Below are 22289 nucleotides of genomic sequence, written 5' to 3'. Positions count from 1 at the left end.
GTTTTACAGATAAGTAGCAACAGCAATAACAAGTAAAGAAGAAGTCAGAGTCTGACAGGAAGAGCAACACAGAGCTCAGGATTCTGGGTAGGTAGCGAACACAAGAGAAAAGAAAAGTAAAAGGATACGATAGAGTAGAGAGGGAGAAATAATAAATTGTTGTGTGTTTAGTTACCTTTGGGAGTCTTCAGTAGCAGACCGAAAGCAGAAGAAGAATTCCAGATAGGAAACCAGAAGGTCCAGAACCAGTCTCTTCTTATTGTTTATTATTTTATCCACTTTCCCCCTTCCCCCTCACTAATCAGTTTGTGCCAAAGTATATCTTGGGGCCGAGTGGTTGGTAGGTGGAGTTGGGAAGCTAGCGACTTCTGTTCCTGTGCAAGACAACAGTAATCAGCGAGAAGCTGAAGGTGAGCTCTGACAGGAAGTCAAGTCATCAAATAAGAAAGCAAATGCGAATAAGACTAAAGCAAACAAATGGTAAGCAATGGGTTGGCTCTGTGTCCACTGTGGATTTTTGGTATGGTCCACAAGAGGTTTTTTGCTGCAAATTGGCAAAAGCTGTCTGCTGTGTGAGACCTAAAAAACTAGCTAAGGAGACCAGTGGTGAAGGGAGAAATAAACAGGAAGAGGGACTCCATGCAGGCTGTTCGTTAGAAAATACAAGCACTACGTAACAGCTTCACCCTTTGTGGAAGTGAAGGGGGAAGGAGGGGACAGGGTACATATCAAAGGCACATTTGAGGAGGGTGTGGAACAATCCTGAAGGAATCCTGCCACCAAATGTAGGAGAGACATGAAAATGTCAGGGCACTGTCCAGACAACAGTCTTAGTGAAACACCAATGAAGAACACGGGAAGGAGAGAAGGTACCGAATTGTGGGGGACAGGGTAGGACACATAGCACCATCAGCTAAGGGCAGTGAAGAACATGTGCAAATTGTGGGAGGGGATCTTTGCTTTTGGTGCTCACCTGCACACTGAAGCAACAAGCAAGATGCTGTCACTCAAGGTTCTGCCATTAAAAACAGCAAATGGCAGTCCAAGTGGCTGACCCATATTCTGAATGAAACTGACAGTGAATCAGAGACGTTTCAAGGCATGGGCAAAGTGGGCTTCAACCCAGTGCCCCAGCCTTTCAAGGGGCCCCCTGATAGAGCCAGCTCTGTTCTGCAGAGAGTCTTCCCCTGATGGCCTTCATTATTTTAAACAGATTGTTTTTTTTAAAAAAAATAATGAGGGAGATGTGTGAGTCTATCACAGACATTTTGCACAGATATGTTGTGTTTATGTTGCATGCAACATCCATAAAAAAAATCTTTTAGACCAAAACAGAAACTCACATATTTATATGTCACAGACATTATTTGCAGTGATATTAGTGAGCTGCTGCTGTGTTACAGTATTGAAAATACAGGTCGCTATTCCAAAATATCAGATGTCCAACTCAATTAGAATTTGGAGGAGGGTGCCTGTGCACTGCCAGTGTCCTGCCCAAGAGGGCATGAAAGAGCTGAAACTGGATCATGAATTCAAAGCTGTTCGGAACAGGGGCCCCCAAAATACATTTGGCCCAGGGCCCCCAAAATCCTTAAAATGCTCCTGCCAGTGACAGGAGTGGGTTGACCCACAGCTCTCTCTATGCCTGCTAACTGTGGGCAGAACCAGAATATGATTCCAAAGCCCCTCTCTATGTATTATGCATGTTTTATTATTACAAAAGATCTGTCAATACAAACTACTAAAGCTCTTTTCGGCCAGACTTAAAAATCAACAAATAGCATATGCCAATCTTTGTTGATTGCATAGCATGGGAGGGTGACTAATCCAAGAAGTGTGCGTCATAACAGTACTCCATCACTCAATGAACAGTTTATTACCGGTACAGATTGACATGGCGCAACAGGGGTGCTTGCTTTTACTTTGAACATGACAGGGTTAATGGAAATTGAACAGTCTCCAAGGAAGAGATAAGCACGTCATAAAATGAGAAAAGGAACGACAGACAGGCAGCTTAGCTGTTTGTTTTCCCCACTCTTCCCCTGGCCCAACCCTTAATTGCCATTTTATTAAACGTAAATATTTCGCACTGGCTGGACCCTGGACTGGGAGCCATTATTTGGTTACCTATCAGGGAATACTTTCCCTAGCCCGCTACACTTTAACCAGGTGGCTGAAAATAAAGAATAAAGTCTCTCGATGTGTCATTCGGAGAGCTTGTACCACAGAACACACTTTTCCTGCATCCTTACGGGCCGGTTCCACGATGACCTGCTACGAGGGATGGACATCCTGCAACGGGTTCACACTCCTGGTTTTATCAATTCTAGCCATCTGCTTCAACCTGACACCCATTATTATTGACTACAGCGAAGATGGACGCCTGCTTCACTACCCCACGTCCTGCTACGAGTGGTTCCTCCCAGGGATTCTGGGAGGGGGGTTACTGGTGAGTAGCAAACTATGCAAGATGGGTGGACTGAACGTAATGACTTTTTAAGGTAAAACCTGAATCAGTTAGAAGTAATACTGGTCATATGCAGCCATTTTAAACTAGCTCAGTTGCAATCAATGCACAAAAAATACTTTGAATGAAAGGGAAGTCATCTAATTTCTACTTATGTGTTGCACAAGAGAACATAGTTTTTTTCTTAAATGCTGAAATGGAATTTATAGTGCAAACACAGATAATGACAATCACCATGCGCTGCACATTTATTTTAATTTGGCACATGGAAATGCCATAGAATTGCATGCAGCTTTGTTTTATATGGCGCGAGCTAGACCGGAGACCTCGGATATCAGAGGCTTTACACGAGCACCAGTTCCGTTACAGATGGACACATTAAGGGTCCTGATATACGAAGAACTGGGAAGTGCAATGCTGTGTGAAATTCTACAGTCCTTCACTGGCCAAACTGAAAATAAATTCGCAGCTCTGTATTTACAATGTCATCAGCTCACACCGAAAATGCTGTTTTAGTGCAATGCTATTAGTCGCGCCATGGTACAAATTTTCACACACAATAAGCAAGTGTAAAATGCATAAAACATATAATTTGCATAAATGTTCGACATACAAATATTAAGTACTTACGGTCCCGATGTACCAAGCCATTTTGCTTTCGCAAACGGTCGGTAAAAAAAAAATTCCCTTTCATTTGTGGTTCTGTGTACTACATGTTGTCGTATTTGATAAATATTAAATTTGAATATATTATGTATAGGTTTTTTATCTCAATAAAATTATATATATTTTGCAGACATTTGGCATTCCCATTAGCTTTCAGTTCATTTTGCCTTTTAGAAACAAATCCCTGCTTCAGAGTTTTGTTTCTAAAATACAAAAATAATGCTGATTCTGGCATTGCATCTTCCCCTGAACCACTTCTACCCTGTTGGATGGGGCACTTTTAGAAAAAAAATCCTGTAACAGCAAAAGGGATCTTTAAATATGATGGCTGTCTTTCACGGTGCAGGTAAAGTTGTGGGTTCTGTCCCCTTCTATCCCTCCGCTATCCTTCTCACTCCAAATAACTGACTAATATCCGCCACTCAAATTACTTTCATATTTTCACCATACTAATTCACCACTAATCCTTTATGGGCCTCCGGAGTAGCATGCTTCAACACCCCATCAGGGGTAACAAGTGCTATATAAATACAAACCTTTTTTCCTCTTCTATCCTTCTGCTATCCTTCCGAATCCAAATAACGGACTAACCTATCCACCACTTAAAATTTACTCGCATGTTTCACTATAAATTGTAAAAAAAAAATTGTAAATTGATACTTGTATAGCGCACTACTCACCCGCAAGGGTCTCAAGGCGCTTGTACGAATACCGCTGTGGAACCCATCCTGGCTTTCCCTGTGAGGTGTCCACTCCTGGGCACCCCCAAGGTGGAGGCCAGGCATCCTTAGCGTTGTGGGGGCCGTTGTGGAGATTAAGCAAGCTATTGCCCAGAGTGGGACTCCATGATTGGAATAGGCACCGAGGCGAGAATTGTCAGGTCCGTGGAATTTTTGAGCCCAAGACCAGCCGAGGCGGGGAATTGAACCCTGGTCCCGGGCCAGACCTCTGCATCAGGGTCTGCCACTCTAACCATTGAGCCACACTTCTCCACTATACTAATTCAACACTAATCCGCTATGGGTCGCAGAGTAGTGTGCTACTCGCCGAAAAAGCGATTTGACTCCTTGTCAGGGGCAGTAAGCGCTATACAAATGCAATTATATTACAATACAATACAAGGGGCTTAGCTGCCAGCTGACCAGAGTCAAAATCACATCCTCAGTCTTTTTGAATTTCTCAGGATTCACTTCCTGGCACACCTAGATGGGAGCCCCAAGCACTATCTCTGTCTGATGTGGTGTGTCACATGTTAGGTCTGGAAGATTGATGGAGCCAGCACAGCGATGGCAGTATCTCAGGTGGATACTTGGATTTCTTAGATCATGAGAGGGCATGATCAACACTCACAGGTGACTGAAACAGGTAGGAGTGACATTGATAATCGTTGCCACCTGTGTAGTGCCCAATCCGTAATTCATACGGCATTGCAGCATCTTTCAGTAATTTGGTTCTACATAGAAGTCCCCTAAAAACAATTCCATCTGTTTGCTGCAATGTGTGGTCTCTGTGCGCTGCAGCCAACACTACTGTAAAAAAAAAAAAAAAGCAAACACACAGGATAGCGCATAGAAGTCTAATATGTGTTTAATGCAAACATAGCCTGCAAGCATTAAAAAATAAGCAAGTCACTTGCCAAATCAACCTTGTAGAGCTTTACCCTCAACCAGTTGGAGCATGTAACGCTAAAATCGATACAATTCAGTACTAGATTTACACCCGTTTTTTCAATGCAAGTGAATAGAAGCGGGAGCACGTGATCAAGAGATAACAACAGGCACTGATGAGCAGGCGTCAGGCTCTTCTTGTGGGAAGAATACCGGAAAACCTGGGAGAGAAGATACAGGTACCATCATCAAGAGCTGACTTTAGTACTTTCTGAAATCCTCACTTCACTATTCCAAGTTCAGAAAGAGGCTACACTTAGTTGAAAGTTTTAGCTAATATGTGCAGTCTACAACACATAATAACAAAAATAGAAACTCATGTAAAATGCATGTAACTGTACAACAAAGCTGAGGCTTTAGTGGGCTTCAATTAGGTACAAAAATGAAGTTGAAAATCGAGAACGTACAAAAACGAAATCACAATAATTAACCTATATTAATACACAACTGACAACTCGTGAGTCAATCGTGGAAAAAGAAAGGAAATGTAAATTGCAACCTCACAGAATTGATGCTTTTCCTTTGGACATGTTTACAAATTATTTTGTCTCTTGAAATAAATGCACCCTGCAGAAGTTAATTTTCGAACAAAACGTCTTGGCTGAGGCTGTATCATTTCAAATGATAACAGAGAGAAAATAAAAGTGTTTTTTTCTTAAGGAAGTGAAATAAAGAAGACACAAAAACCTCAGACTCGACGACTGGACTCTTTATCTTGAGTGCACCACTATACTTGTATTTTTATATTTGTCTGCTAGGCAGAAGTATCCTCAAGCGGCCGATGCTTTTTAGGGTGAGCCCCAAACATATGACTTAGAGAAATTTGAGAGGTGCGAGTCGATCTACCTAGCCACTGCTTGTATGAAATTTTCCTCACCCACTAGGTTCTCCTGACAACATTGCTATGACCAAACCAAGAGATGTCAGTTTGTCATATGGTCTGTACAAATGGGCACTATTGTGTTGAATACAGAGCAAGATGATTTTCTATTAAACCTGATGTAAGTGACTTTTTTTTCATAACACACACAATTTGGAATGAAATTCTTCAAGTTGGTTTCAGATTTAACTCTAAATTGAAATGAGGCAAAGTGAAGTAAAGTGAGTTTCCTCATTGTACATTGTATAATTCAGCTACTGCATGGGCATTGCCGTTTCTCTCCTGCTTAACACCAAAGGAGGATGCTTTCCACTTCTTTCAGGAGCTAAATTAGTACACCCTGTTATACAAACACATGCATTAGGATAAATCAAGCTGACACAATTAGCCTTTTTAGAAAGGAAAATACTAAGTTAAGTAAGGGCAGGGCCTTCGATTTTTAGGTCTCGCCTCCAAGAGAGCGCAAGCTGTCTGGTTGCAAAGGAGCTTTTTGAACTTACCGAAATTGTACTATGGTCTTAGAGGCTGTCCATTGCTTACCACTGGTTGGCTTTATTGTCACTCTCATTTTCTTGCTTTTTATTTGATGGCTGCCTTCCCCTTCTTCTGGTTGCCTCTCCTCTAAAGCATTTCCTCTTTACCCTTTTTTGATTGCATGGCATGTAGCCTTCCACTGCTCGCTTTTAGGGAACTACATTTTCTTTTCCTATCTGAACTTGATGAAAGTGCATATGTTTTTTAGCTCCCTACCTCACATAATTCTACCCTCCTCAAACACCTGCCACCCCTCCACACGTCCTCAAACGTGCTTTTCCCCCACACCCCATATTGCTTTATTCCTTATGTACTGCTCTTTCTCTCGTATGCTTCTCACCCCGCCCCAAGCTACTCTCTCCGTCATGTGCTGTCTTGTGGTACTAATCTAAGTGGTGATCTAAGTTGTGTTCGCCATCTTTGATCATTAGTGAAATAAAGGAAATTTGCGCAAGTGTCAATCTGCAGGCGCACGAATGCATGCTGACGACTCCATAGCCCTACAGAATGACACATTCAGCAACAGCAGACGTGTCATAATATCTTTGTCAATTGTTAGACTTGACAGCCTTAGGGTGGTCTTTCTTCATCTGCTTGCTACCTCCCTTTATTTTTCTTTACTAGTTTTTGCTGGAGTTAGGACTCTGTGCACTTTACCACTGCTAACCAGTGCTAAAGTGCATGTACTCTCTCCCTTAAACATGCTATGATTGACCTACACCTGTTTGGTATATTTGATTTACCTGTAAGTTCCTTATCAAGTGGTATACCATATCCCCATGGCCTGTAAATTAAATGCTACCATTGGGACTGCAGCACTGATTGTGCCACCCACACACGTAGCCTTTCAAAACAGTCTGTGTGCGCAGTTTACTGCCACTTAAACTTGCCATTTAAAATGACTTGTCAAGCCTTAAGCTCCCCTTTTATTACAAATAAGTCACCCCTAAGGAAGGCCCTTGGTAACCCAAAGGGCAGGGTGCTATGTGAGTAAAAGGTAGCACATGTACTTTTATGTTTTACATGTCCTGGTAGTGACAAACAACCTATTTAATTGTTCACTACTGTGAAGCCTACTCCTCTCATAGGCTCGCACTGGGAATTCCTTTATACACTTTTCAGCTGTAATTCCTGATCACAGAGAAGTAGCTTTGTCATGTTACATATGTTTGGAATGGTCTTGATAAATCGTCTTTACTGGTGAAGCTGGATTTAACATTACTGTTTTAGAAATAGAAGTTTTAGAAAGTGGCCACTTCTCTGCTCTTGGCTCTTTTGTGCCTTACAGTATGTCTCCAATACACATCTGGGTTGGTTAAGCTACAAACATAGGAAGTTGAGGCTCACCTGCATTTCGAGCAGTCATCTGCATTCATTTGCATTCTGATGGGTCTTCCTAGGCATGGAGAAATGGGAGGGGCTGACATTTACACTTCAATAGGTAGGGTCCTGTCCCCACACAAAGCACTGATTTACCCCCCAGGATTAGCCTGGCAGACAGGACTGAGCTGAAAGGGATTTTATGCACTTCAGAGGCCAGCCTTTGATGTCACCTCTACTTCAAAGGTACTTTTGGGTATAAGTACTGGGTCCCTGGCCCACACAAATCAGACACTTCTGCACCTACAACTAGACTCTGTCAGAAGAACTGCTGTGCAGCTCAATGGACTCAACTGAACTTCTGATCTTGAAGGCCTGCTTTTCTGCTTGTTGCCCTGCTGCCTGTCGCTCTCTGACTCTGCTGAAGGAGACCTGTACTCTATCTTCTTCAAAGTGATCTCCAAGAGCTTGTTGGCCTGCCTCCTGTTGCTTGAGAATTAGGGGAATCCAAGTCTTTACCCCTACTCCTGTGCCTCATTCACTGGAAGTGACCCAGATACTTGCAACATGGATTTTGGTGCATCTCCTGTCTGCCTTTAGCAGAACAGGTGCATCAACCAAGTTGCAAGGGTAAAACCGGCGCATCGCTTCAGAATCTTCAGAAATCGATGCATCGGACAGCGTATTACCGCCGCTGGAGCTTGGTGAGATTGACTCACCCCTTCGACTGCATGGCAGGAACTGGCACATCGCTTGATGCCTCTCAACTCCAGCACCCGTCTTTGGATCTGACGCATCGCCTTCACTGTGTGGAAAGAGCGATGCATCTCACTGCATGCGACCAGGAAAGGTACTTTGTTCACTGGAGCCTGGGTGGATCCTGTAGCTGGCAGGCGTTCCATCGCGGTCGGCCCGAATTTTTCCCTGGTTCAGCGAGACCTAAAATAACCTTTTTAGTGCTACTTGCTTCTAAGCGCTTTAGCAGCATTAATTTCTTCAAAATGCAGTGTATTAACTTCTATACACTGCATTTTGCCGTTTTGGTCTTATTTTACTCTGACAAATATTCTCAATTTTTCTACACTGATGGGGAGTCTTTTTGTGGTGTTTTTCACTGTTTTACTGTGTGAGTTAGTGCACAAATACCTTACATGTTGCCCTCTAAGTTAAACCTGCCTTCTCTTTGCCAAGCTACCAGAGAGACAGCACAGAATAATTTTTGGTTGTGTTGTGACATACCCTGACTGGTGAATGACCTAAATATCGATTCCAAAATATAGAATGGACAGAATATCGACTCCAAAATATAGAATGGACAGAATATCGAAAATCAAAATATAGATAGGTCAGAATATCGAAATTGGGGTACGAAATATCTATTTCCATAATATAGAATGTAAAAATATAGAATTCCATAATATCGACTTTAAAAATATAGAATCCCATAATATCGAATTTTTTTTAGTGTTCTGTATGGTAGTATATGTGTTAAAATTATGTATTATTTTTGTAATGTATGTTTAATTTTTTTAAACTAATGAATGTTATGTAATTTAATTTTTGCGTAATTTAATTCCGTAGCGGGTTGTGGGTTTATAGGGGAATAGGGTGGGAAGTAATTTATTGAAGGTAAATTAAATATTAATTATATTCATAGGTTTTGAAAATTAATTGATTGACAATTAATTATTAATTGGTCATTAATTTTTATTAATTGATAATTAATTTATATTAATTGATTAATTGATAATTATGTTAATTTAAATTTTGATTATTAGCAGCGGGTTGTGGGTTTATAGGGGAATTGGGTGGGAAGTAATTTAATTGTAATAAAGTAAACATTTCTTTTTTATTTATGTGTATTGATAATTAATTGATAATTAATTATTAATTGGTAATTCATTTGTCTTAACGGGTAATTCATTTGTATGAATTGCTAATTAATTTTTATTAATTGCTAAATAATTTTTATTAATTGATTAATTGATTATAATGTTAATTGTATTTTTTATTATTGGGAGTGGGTTGTGGGTTTATAGGGGAATTGGGTGGGAAGTAATTTAATTGTAATAAAGTAAATATTAATGATTTAATTTATGTGTATTGATAAGTAATTGATAATTAATTATTAATTGGTAATTAATTAGTGTTAATGGGTAATTAATTTGTATGAATTGCTAATGAATTTTTATTAATTACTAAATAATTTTTATCAATTGATTAATTTATAATAATGTTAATTGTATTTTTTAGTATTGTGAGTGGGTTGTGGGTTTATAGGGGAATTGGGTGGGAAGTAAATTAATTGTAATAAAGTAAATATTTTTTTTAAAATTTATGTGTATTGATAATTAATTGATAATTAATTATTAATTGTAATTAATTTTTATTAATTGGTAATTAATTTTTTACCAATGGTAATTAATTTTTAATAATTGTAATTAATTTTAATTAACTTTTTATTGGTATTGATAATTAATGTAATCTTATTTTAAAATTAAAGCATTACTATCCCTACTGTTGCACTCTCAGGAGTGGGAATAGTTTTTTTTACCCTCCCTCTATCCAACTCTTTCCCTACTGTTGCAGTCACTGGAGTGGGAATAGTAATTTTTACCCTTCTGCTATCCAACACTTTCCCTACTGTTGCACTCACTGGAGTGAGAATAGTAATTTTTAACTTCCAGCTATCTTTCCCTACTGTTGCACTGTGTGGAGTGGGAATAGTAATTTTTACCCTCCCGCTATCCAACGCTTTCCCTACTGTTACAGTCTTTGGAGTGGGAATAGTAATTTTTCCGCCTACACTACCCAACACTTTCCCTACTGTTGCACTCTCTGGAGTGGGAATAGTAATTTTTACCCTCCCGCTATCCAATGCTTTTCCTACTATTGCACTCGTTGGAGTGGGAATAGTAATTTTTACCCCTACGCTATCCAACTTTTTCCCTACTGTTGCACTCTCAGGAGTGGGAATAGTATTTTTTACTCTCCCGCTATCCAACTCTTTCCCTACTGTTGCAGTCACTGGAGTGGGAATAGTAATTTTTACCCTCCCGCTATCCAACGCTTTTCCGACTGTTGCACTCACTGGAGTGGGAATAATAATTTTTACCCTCCCGCTATCCAACGCTTTTCCTACTGTTGCACTCACTGGAGTGGGAATAGTAATTTTTACCCTCCCGCTATCCAACGCTTTCCCTACTGTTACACTCTTTGGAGTGGGAATAGTAATTTTTCCACCTACACTATCCAACGCTTTCCCTACTGTTGCACTCTCTGGAGAGGGAATAGTAATTTTTACCCTCCCGCTATCCAACGCTTTCCCTACTGTTGCACTCTTTGGAGTGGGAATAGTAATTTTTACCCCTACGCTATCCAATATTTTCCCTGCTGTTGCACTCTGAGGAGTGTGAATAGTATTTTGTATCCTCCCGCTATCCAACTCTTTCCCTACTGTTACAGTCACTGGAGTGGGAATAGTAATTTTTACCCTCCCGCTATCCCTCACTTTCCCTACTGTTGCACTCACTGGAGTGAGAATAGTAACTTTTACCTTCCCGCTATCCAATGCTTTCCCTACTGTTGCACTCTCTGGAGTGGGAATAGTAACTTTTACCCTACCGCTATCCAACGCTTTCCCTACTGTTGCACTCACTGGAGTGGGAATAGTAATTTTTACCTTCCCGCTATCAAACGCTTTCCCTACTGTTGCACTCTTTGGAGTGGGAATAGTAATTTTTACCCCTAGGCTATCCAACGTTTTCCCTACTGTTGCAATTACTGGAGTAGGAATAGTAATTTTTACGCTCTCACTATCCAACAAAATCTCTACTTTTTTTTACATTTTTTTAATTATGTTTACATTTTAGGCTTTTTTATATTGTATTATGTATGTTTTATTTAATTGTTTTTAATATTTAATTAATTTTATATTATTTTTAATACATTAAAAAAATTCGATATTTTGCCTTACTATATTTTAACATTCTATATGTTGGAATCGATATTTTAGTACTTACTTGTTTGTGGATAGGGAGTCGATATTCTGTCCTTCTATATTTTGGTGTCGATATTTTGTGCATTCGATATTGTGTCCCTCGATATTTGGTCACTGAACCACCCTGACTAGGATTGTGGTCCCTACTTGGACAGGGTGCATACCTTTGCTAACTAGAGACCCAATTTCTAACACCGATGCTGTGCAGCATTGACAAGCACAGCTGCATCAAAGAGCATCAACAAAACCGATAGGATTAAAAGGCGAGATCTATAGGCTTTACCAAAGTTTGTTTGATTTTGCTATCACTGGCTTCACCTACTTACCCAGGAGGCCAGCATCAAGGGATGCTTATAGGTTGTTAAAAAAATAAAGGTCCCCCCTGCAGAGTTCAAGATCTTTACAGAGTCAAATTTGATTTTCAGAGTTGTGCTGCACACAGCAGTTTGGATAGGCTGATCAGACTTTTTACATTTTTGTTTATCTGCTGAGGTGGAGTTTGATAGGCTGATCTTGAATTGGCAATAGAGTACATCATAGTCCCAGCACTCCTCATCCTATTCCCAATCAGCCTAATAAAACTATGCAGGGTGCAACAAAAAATTCAGTAAGACTTTTGCGCTGCACTGCTGGCCGGCATCTCATCTTTTATACAAGTGGAGGGGCTGGTCAGGGTCTTTAAAGCTGAGGTGGGAGCACAGAAGACTCAACTTGTTTTGGGCTCAATAGTCTTGCATCTAACTCTAGTATTCAGTGGCATGTTCACCTCCAATTCATATACACAATATGAACAGCCAACAAGCCATAATGTTCTCACCGTCCACCCTGCAGGTTTTATTCTTATGCATTGCTTTGATGAAGCCTTAAGATTACATAGTCCCATTTAAATCCCTATAAGCCTAATCATATAAGGATGTGCAATGTGACACCCAAGACAACTGAAATTCAGATAGGCAAAATACTTCCTTTATTCAAGGACACGGAGAATCTCCGAACCTGTTCACAGAGCATTGCTAGTGGTCCGAAGCTTTCAGTCAAAATATTATGGTAGTTTCCAACTGATTTCAATCAATCAATCAATCAATCATAGCATTTATAAAGCGCACTACATACCCGTGAGGGTCTCAAGGCGCTGGGGGGGGAGGGGTGGTGGGGACGCTGATACTTTCAATCAAAAAATTACACATTTGCAACCAATTCATTTTTCATAAATGTTTCTTATTGACTTAATATTTTCAAGATTTTTTTAAAATTACATGAGGAACAAATTAAACATGACAAAAAGTAATCTCCATTAAATCTGATGGTACAATTTGAAACATAAAGCCACGTATTGCCCAACAAGTTTGAGTACAATATCACGACAAAACCCAATGCATTTCAGGTATAGAAACCCTTCATCAGGGGAAATTGTTAGCGTTCAGTAGCATTCACAAACATTGTCTTCGGTTGCCTCCTACCGGAACAAAAATTAAATGTATATCAAGATATGCAACAACTACATCGTAACAAAGTTAAGAAATCTGTTTTTGCATCCAATGTAAAATTCAGCGTGCCACTCCCATGTGTGTCACCGACTGCGTGTATACAAACAAAACAATACCTCAGTGATTCCTAAATGATTGTCAAGTGCCACTCCTAAATGAGTAACGCGTACGTCTTAGCCGAACATCAGGAGTTGGTGAAACCCAAAGGAAAGGTGTGTGCAAGTTAAATAAAATAAAATCACATCTAGAAGCCAGGTAATATGTCAAGAATCGACAAACCATCCGTGTCGTATTCAAAATATAGATCTTACTGATGGTAAATCCCAGCGCTGTGCTACAACTAAAAAACAAATCCATCAGGCAGAAACATGTTGGCGGTACATATAGTGATGGGGTACTAATTCCCATTGTCTTCACGTTAGGTTTGTAACACCAAGTGATATTTCTTGTAAATATGAAGGTCTATTTGGGATATCACATTGGTTTTTAGTTTATTTAGATCACGGGTCGGATTTTAGGTAGAAGTGCATCCCTGATTTCAGGTGTAGGCCCGCTCTCCATCAAACCAGGTTTTTGGAGATCATGGGGTGTCCTATGATGATGCATGACACCTGGTGGTGTGTCAGAGCATCCTGTCACATTTTTGGGTATGTCCGGTAGTAGATTGTTTTGGGTAGAATCATAAGGGATATATAATAAACAAAATACAGTCTTGGTGGCTTTGTTGTGTTTAAAACATTGTATTTTGTGGCCATCTCACCTTTGAGGCAACATAGCCTCTAGTTCCTTGCCTTAGATATCCTCCAGGGGTGTGTGTGTGGATGTCTTTATACTGAGCCTTTCACTTACAATAATGTTAGCAAACTCAGTGTGCACAAAGTAAGCTCACGGGTGAATGGAAAACCATCCTTTAAATTAGAAGCAGGACCTAATGCCCATGTGGAGCCTCCCCCATACATCTTCTGGCAAAAGATAAACATTTTTCTGAATATTCGCTGAAACTTTATATAATGAGCAATGGTGCTTTAACAACAAGATTAAGTCAGATACTTTGACGTCGCTTTTCGTCATTAAATTACATCAAAGTTCTGATGGACCAGAATCAGTGTCACTCTCCTCCTCAACTAGATCTAGTCAAATCAATTATAATGCAAGCTGTAAAACCCTTTAAGCTTTACAATGAAAACGTGGCAGATAGGATAAAAAAACACAAGGGCTTCTTTCAGGTTAACATCCTCACAGAAGACAAATTGAATAGTTAAATATCAGTCAATTCATCATATAAATCAAGATATAGAATGTAGCTCAGAATAAAATGCAAGAAGTAATTAAACAGAACGAGGTACAGTTAAGTCCTAGTAAATAAATCATAAATCAGAGGTCAGAACAGTGTGGTGCTGCCTCCTAAAGGGAAGTGGAAAGAATGAGCACTCTACCCCTAAGAAGGGGTTTCTTTTATAAAGTGTTATACAAGGAAATCGTACATTTAATACAATTGTGCTATAGTCATACGCTTTGAACTAGTCGCATTGGAGAAAGAGAACCATGGAGTTTCCGTAATAATGGAATATTAGTAAAGATCACCACTAGAGCTGTCAGACTTTGCCAAATAAAGAACAAAGTGTATACTTCTAAGGACTGGTCCTGGCTTTCAGAATCCCTTCAATGCTTGAACTCGATTTCAAATAATAATAGATTTAGAAATCTTTGCTCCTAACCAAGGTTCAGTGAAGCATCTTGAACAACTCCTGGCTCGTTCAACTAATTTAGTCCAAATTTGCTCCTGGAATATTGCGGGTTGAAAACATGTTCTTTCGCAAGAGAATGTATTATTGTTTCTAACACATTTTGATCTCCTATGTTTTCAGGAGAAATGGCACTTAGTCCCAATGGAATTGGCCGCATATGTAGTTTTTAAAATTGTTTGTGGGGGGAGGAAGGGGAGAATGTACGAGAAGGGACGACCGTCGGGGGTCTGGCAACTTTGGTAAGGAGGTATCTAAAAGCCAAGAATTTATAAAAAAAAATCCAAGGCAAACAAATTAACCACGATAGGCACTCTTATTACCTACGTAAGTGATCTGCTCATTACAGATTCCAATTCCAAACTTATACTAACAGGTGATTTCAACCGTAATTTGTGCCACTCAAATGATGAGAACGATCAAAGAAAAGAAGAAGGCTTCCTATGGAATATTTCTTGCATTCAATGGGTGCTTGATGTCAGAGAAAACCATGGCCTATAAACACATTTCAACTAAGCGGAAGTCAGTTATTGAATATACACTGGCGTCGATGCACCTGCTGAACCAATTTATTGACTTTAAGATTGAGCATTGATTGGAGAGCTGTACACAGTATCTGAAGCTAAAGCGGTGGCAAATTATATCAACGACAATAAAACACGGTGCATATAATGGTCTGCATGAGTTTCCGAAAAATTCACTTAGACGATGAAAGCCAAAATTGAGGATCCTCTATCGCATTTTCTGATAACATCAATTATTCAATGGAAACCCTAGAATAGCTGGGGACATTTCAAGAACAGTATATAATGTCATCCATCAGGTAAAAGAGTTTCCCAATGATGTAGGATGTAGAAAACTGGAAATAATCAACGAACGTGAAGGCTACAAAAAACGTATGTAGGAAGAAAAACGTATAGAAAACAAAAAGCGTGGATATTTTTGCATTAAACTTGTACAGGAACCAATACTGCCAAATTTTTGTGTTGGGTCCTGGGACATATCAGCCCATTGAGGGCCACATCAGTTCTTCTGAGTGGGAAGAATTTATGGAAGAGCTAAATACATCAAATGAAAAAACATCAAAAATTAAAATCATCTCCGCCCTGCAACCTCTTCAGCCAACACCGAGCTGCCAATTAAAAACTTATGACTTAAAGTCCATGAAATTCACAAACCCCTCAGTTGCTAGCAGTGCCCCAATTGCTCTGGTATGGCCTAGCAATAGGAACTTGCAAAAATCATACACAAAGGCCGCACTGATGCCGCTCTGGGCCCAAATGTGTTACCGGCCTAAATCTTTAAAAATAACTTTGAGCTTTGGCTAGAACCTTATGGCTGCTACTACTCTAAATTAATTCCATCCTCTTGGCAAGGCTTCTACATCTGTCCAATTGACAAGAAAGGCAATTAATGCAGCCCCTAAAATCATAGATTCATAGCCCTCCTAGTTGTAGAAGCCAATTTCTATCACTGAGCAAAATGTCCATTTGACAGTGGGAGCTCCTTAGCCAGCTGGTGCCCGCGTCGAGACCAGGACAGGGTCTCGTATGAAATCTTGCTCGAAGATGAAGTACACGGCACACCTCTTGATGATTTTAAAGTTGTTTATTCAGTTCGTGACTGTCTCGAACTGAATAAACAACTTTAAAATCATCAAGAGGTGTGCCGTGTACTTCATCTTCGAGCAAGAAGCCAATTTCTATATACAACTATTATCAGTGTAACAGTCTTAAAATCAACTATGATCAAACAAAAGTTCTAACATTCACAAAGAAAATAGTAAGTTACTAGTAAGTGGTGAATAGGGGAGAAACAGATTTTAGACGCATACTCATTAAATATCTAGGGGTAGAATCTGAATCCATTGGATTTCACAAAGGCTACATGCAACTGCTAAAAAAGAGATAGGTAGTCCTAAGAATTGCATTAGCCAAAGTGGCATTTCACTTAAAAGGTTCAACAGAGCAACCGCTACAAAATGTACTACATGTGAAATGTTTGGCATCTCTAGCATATGGTCTGATTGCCTTTACACTCAAATTTGGCAATTGGCTAAATAAGATGCAGATTTTATTGCATTATTTTTAAGCTACCAAATCCCGTCAGTCAAGCCTAAATTGGACTAGAGTTCAATCTAAGGGAGCAATCTTTAAACCAAAAATTTACGCTACTGAAATTTTGGTTTAAAAAAATCAGGCAAAGGCACACTGAAGTACCATTTCTGCCAGAAAATAGGAAAAGCAAAGACATCAGAATGGGCCTCATGCCCTTCATATCCCTAAATTGCTAAGACAAATGGTATTACTTAATATAAATTGACAAGTTCTCATGAAGATTCACACCATAGTCCCAACAGGTGAGGCCGTGGGAAAAATCAATCTCAGCAGAACATTATGCTGCAGAACTTAAAGTAAAGAAACATCATTGTGTACATGCAAAAGTGACATTACATCTCAAAATGGTGTTTACAAAGTTGCTTGTAAATAAATCGTCTGTGCACAAGGTGAAACAGAGGTAAAAAGATGATTACATGCAGAATAGATGGCATCAGGCAACACCATCCATTTTGAAATCGAGGTCTACATTGACCAGTGTTAGTATAAGCACATTCTTCTCAACTAAATATCTTTGCCTCAACTACTTGTTATTTATCGTGTCACCACTACTGTGCATTCAGTTAAAAAAGTCTTTTTTAATCTGAATGTAAGATATTTCTAGGCAGCATTGCTGTAACATTGGATGTAAAGCCACAGCTCAGTGAATCCTTGTTGTGATCTTTGTTTAAGGAAAACATGGATCCAGGTCCATGAAGTTTCTTGGAAGGCAGTGCTAATGTGTTATAACTCTATTGGATTCAATGGGTTGACCAAAGACTTGTTAGAAAGATGCAAGGTTAAACGAGCCACCGCTCCTCACTTCCAGTGCATCAGAGGTCCCAACTGTCACAGAGTAGAATTCATTGACATCAGATTCTCATGACAACCACAGAGAATATTCAGCTCACTTAAACAAGCATTGCTAGGCATAACATAATATCTCTTTTTGAAATAAACAGGAAACAATACATAGTTTCCTAAGCATAATAATAAAACATATAATATCTCTTTTTGAAATAAACAAGAAACAATACATAGTTTCCTAAGCATATTAATAAAACACGAACAAAACAAAAAAACAAAGTAACGCTAAAAAAAATAAGAAACAAACATTACGAAAGTTCAAGAAACTACAGCAAACCTGTACAGAAAAAAAACAGTTAACAATTGCAAATCGTATTGCTCCCATCACCGCAGTTTCCACGGCAGTTGTTTAACTCGTGTGGACTTTCTTGACCCAAAACAAGACACATTGCTTTCACAACGATCACTCCGTGGCACCGTAGATAAATCAGCAGAATCAGCATCCTCCGACTTTCTAGAACTAACGTTCGCAGAAAGAGATGTATCGCTTGAGGATTGAACCTTGACAATCTTGTTCAAGTTCCACCAGTGACCACCTTTGACCATAACTGCCCCTCCACACACTTTTTCCACACAAACAGGTTCACCAAAGTTCTTACCGCCTTTACTGACATACCGTGTATTTTTAATCCGAACCAGATCCCCAGGACTAAGCCCAACAAATTTGACAGATTTTTTTACATTATATCTGTCAGCCATCTTCCTCTGAGCGTCCTTCACTCGTAACTCCAAAGCATCATTATCAATGTTACACGAAACCTTGTTAGCCACAGTCCTCAACAACCAAGCAAGATACAACACAGAGGTAGGAATTCTCCCTTTTAAAGATACAAATGGTGCAATTTTTGTAAGAGAGTGAGGTGTTGTGCGATAGAACCACAACATAGATCTAACCGCACCTTCAATATCAAGACAATTTTGTTTTGCCCATTTGATACAATCCACCACAACCCTGTTCATTCTTTCCACCAACTCATTGGTTTGGGGATGTCCGACTGAACTCTTCAAATGTTTCACACCCGCCTCCTTCAAAAAATCTTCCATGTCCTGACTTACAAATTGCACACCATTGTCAGACACAATGGCTTCCGGAAAACCTTCCCTCATGAATATTTCTTTGAGGAACAAGATAGCATTGTTAGACGTGGGTGAAGCACAAAACTTTACCTCCGGCCACTTACTATGGAAATCCATTAAAACAAAAGCAAAACGAAGATTATAAGGAAGAAAATTGAAGGGACCAACAAGATCAATTCCCACTTTCAACCACGGTTTCATGGGATAAGCAATAGGTTGAAGTGGAGGAGTAACAACCCTCAGCTTCTTCTCCGCACCACTACACACACCACACAGCTTAACACTTTCTTCAATGTCCTTATCCATAGAAGGCCACCAATAATGTAACCTAAGGCGCCTTTTTGTCATGGTTGCCCCCAGATGGCCGTCATGCGCACAATCAATAAGCTTGGAACGAATGCTAGAAGGAGGTACACACCTACCATCCCTCATAATCACACGATCTTCAATAGACAGCTCCTCAGAGATTTTCTAAAAGGGTTGAATTTCCTGGCTCACACATTTTTCTCGTGGCCATCCCTTTACAATGAACTCTTTCACCATGTCCAGACACCGATCATCTTTCACCGCCACACTCCATTCCATCTCACTGCAAGCCTTGTTATCCACTGCATCAACCACCGCAATAAAACAATCCTCTTTGTCCTCATCCAAATCTAAAGGGTCATCATCACCCAACGGTAGTCTAGACAGCATGTCGGCCCTGACATATTGTTTTCCAGGTATATGTTTTGTGACAAAGTTATACTGTAACAACGTTGTGGTCAGCCGCGCAATCCTAGGAGTAGCATATTTTACCCGCTCACCCCCCAAAATATAGACCAACGGTTTATGGTCAGTGTGAATCTGGAATTTCCAGCCCCATATATACGTCCTAAACTTCTCACATGCCCAAAAGCATGCTAACAGTTCCTTCTCTATCACGGAATAATTGACCTCAGCATCCCTTAGTAGCCTGGAAGCATAGCTGATAGTGACCTCATCTTTACCCACAACTTGCGCAAGAACCGCCCCCAAACCATAGTTGCTGGCATCCACAGTAATGATACAAGGTACCATTGGATCATATGCCCTCAAAGACTTCGCATTCGTCATTTCAGCCTTGACTAACTCAAAAGTTTATTGACATAGATCATCCCACACAAACGTGACATTCGATCTCAACATAGTGGATAACGCTTTCATTTTACTAGCATACCCCGGAATAAAGCGTGAATAAAATTCACATAATCACAAGAACGAGCGCAACTCATCCTTGTTCTTGGGACAAGGACACTCCACAACTGCTTTAACCAACCCAGGACTCGGACTCACGCCCACACCAGAGACCAAGTGTCCTAAAAACTCTATCTCCTTCTTCCAGAATTCACATTTGCTCTTTTTAACAACAATCCCTTTTTCTTCAAAAATGCTTAGGACAGATCTAAGGACCTTGTCGTGTTCATCCAAATGCTTGCTGAATATCAGCAAATCATCTTGAAAAGTTACCACTCCTTTCACATCCTGCAACACAGACTGCATAACCCTTTGGAAAACAGACGCTGCAGAAGCTAGCCCAAAAGGCATTCTACAAAATTGAAATGACCCAAAGGGGGAATTAAACGCCGTGTAATGCCGAGAGTCCACATCCAACAACACCTGATGGTATGCCGACGCTAGGTCAATTTTCGAGAACCATTCAGCCCCTCTCAGTTCCTCTAATAAATCTCCAATTTTAGGTAGGGGATGTGCATCCACCCAAATTTCCTTGTTGAGACTCCTCAAATCTACACATAAACGAATCTCACCGTTGCGTTTACGTGCGACCACCAACGGACTAAGCCATAAGATAGATTCTACTGGCTCTATAATACCAGATTTTTCCAATCTGTCCAACTCTGCCTTAAGATCAGCTCTAAGACTGAATGGTACTGACCTCACCTTGTGCTTGACTGGAATAGCATCATTCTTAATCTTAATTTTATGTTTGAAGCCTTTAATTTTTCCAAGAGAATCAGAGAATACACCCGGAAATTCACATTCCAAACCGTCAGATCCCACAAAATCCTGCACAACCAACACCTGTTCACTCATTCCTCGTTTCAAAACCATACCAAACAGGCCTTGGTGAAACCACCCAAGGATGTTTAAACCACGCACAGCCACATAAATTTTACCCTGGATTCTACGACCCTTAAACTCCAGCACATCCTCAATGAATTCCTCCAAATCTATCTTGCGTCCTTCATAGGATACAGGTGCTCTATCTGGTGGAAACAGCGGTCTCTCACCCCAAGATTTTCTAAACAGATCATATGTAATCATAGTGATACGTGCCCCTGAATCCACCAATAACTTCAAAGTCACTTCACCAACTTTTATGTCCTCATATGGATCAACACAATCTGCCGGATCCCCAGAAACAATACTCTCATCAGTAACCGTCACAATCATATCTTGAAACTCTTGCACTATATCATTCTCACTCAGACACTCATCTTTGACTACACTATTCACTTTCTCATTTTTTAGAAAATTTGACTGACACACCTTAGCCAAGTGCCCCAATCTGCCACACTTATGACACTTTGCATTTCTCCCAGGACAATATCTGTTGTCCTTGCCATGCGGAGAATACCCATATCGGTAACACATATTTGTTTTCTTGAAAAATCCCTTCTCTTGATTTTTAACTTTTCTAACCGAATTTCCCACAGCACTCGTAGTTGCTACAACATTTACAGAATCTTTTGGACCAGAAACAATATTTAACTCCTTGATAGAATTCTGTGCCAACTCCACACTCTTCGCCACTTTTATTATTTCCTCCAGACTAGGGTTCCCCATAGTGAGTAATTGTTGTTGTATTTGTCTATCTACACAATGCGCAATAAATTGATCTCTAACCAACTGGTCTCTGTATTCACCAAAATCACACTCCGCACACAATTTTCTCAATGCACTTAGATACGTGTCAACGTTTTCTCCTTGCAACTGTGCTCTTTTGAAGAATTTGTGTCTTAACACAACCAAACTGGGCTGAACATCAAACTTAATAACTAATTTCTTCACTGCTTCTTGATATTCATCAATAACCTCGCCCTCAGCTAATACTAACACAGGAAGATGTTTGTAAACTTCTCTTCCCTCAAAATCTAGTGAATTTAAGAGTAGAAACTTCTTCCTTTCCGCTCTATAACATGAAGCTCCAATCGCTCCAATATATGTCTCAAAAGCGTCAAACCATTGCCTCCACTGTATTTTTGGTGTGCCAGGACTTTCTAGGAATGGAGGAGGCGGATTTACAGCTTGCATAATGAGGTCCACAAATTTTCCTTGCTACCCAATGCTATTTATGACCAGATTGATGAACCACCAACACCACCCCCACACAATTCCCTGTAAATATAGTGACCAACACTAACAAAATATTAAACATAACATGTCACTTCACCTTTCAAAAACCCCCAAAAAATATATATATGATGGCATCATCACAACCAA

General features: G+C 39.9%; 1 protein-coding gene across 1 annotated transcript in view; it reads left to right on the top strand.

Moving 5' to 3' along the window:
• The first annotated feature begins 1969 nt into the window (after positions 1–1969).
• Positions 1970–22289, top strand: part of TM4SF20 (transmembrane 4 L six family member 20) — a 54089-nt gene continuing 33769 nt past the window's right edge. The window contains exon 1 of the mRNA XM_085634386.1: positions 1970–2449. Within this exon, the coding sequence (XP_085490512.1) occupies positions 2267–2449 (183 nt within the window). The 5' untranslated portion in view covers positions 1970–2266. The remainder of the gene's footprint in view (positions 2450–22289) is intronic.

The sequence above is a fragment of the Triturus cristatus genome, chromosome 11, assembly GCF_964204655.1.
Source record: "Triturus cristatus chromosome 11, aTriCri1.1, whole genome shotgun sequence".
In the NCBI taxonomy this organism is placed as follows: domain Eukaryota; kingdom Metazoa; phylum Chordata; class Amphibia; order Caudata; family Salamandridae; genus Triturus; species Triturus cristatus.
This window is presented reverse-complemented; position numbering and strand designations above follow the sequence as displayed.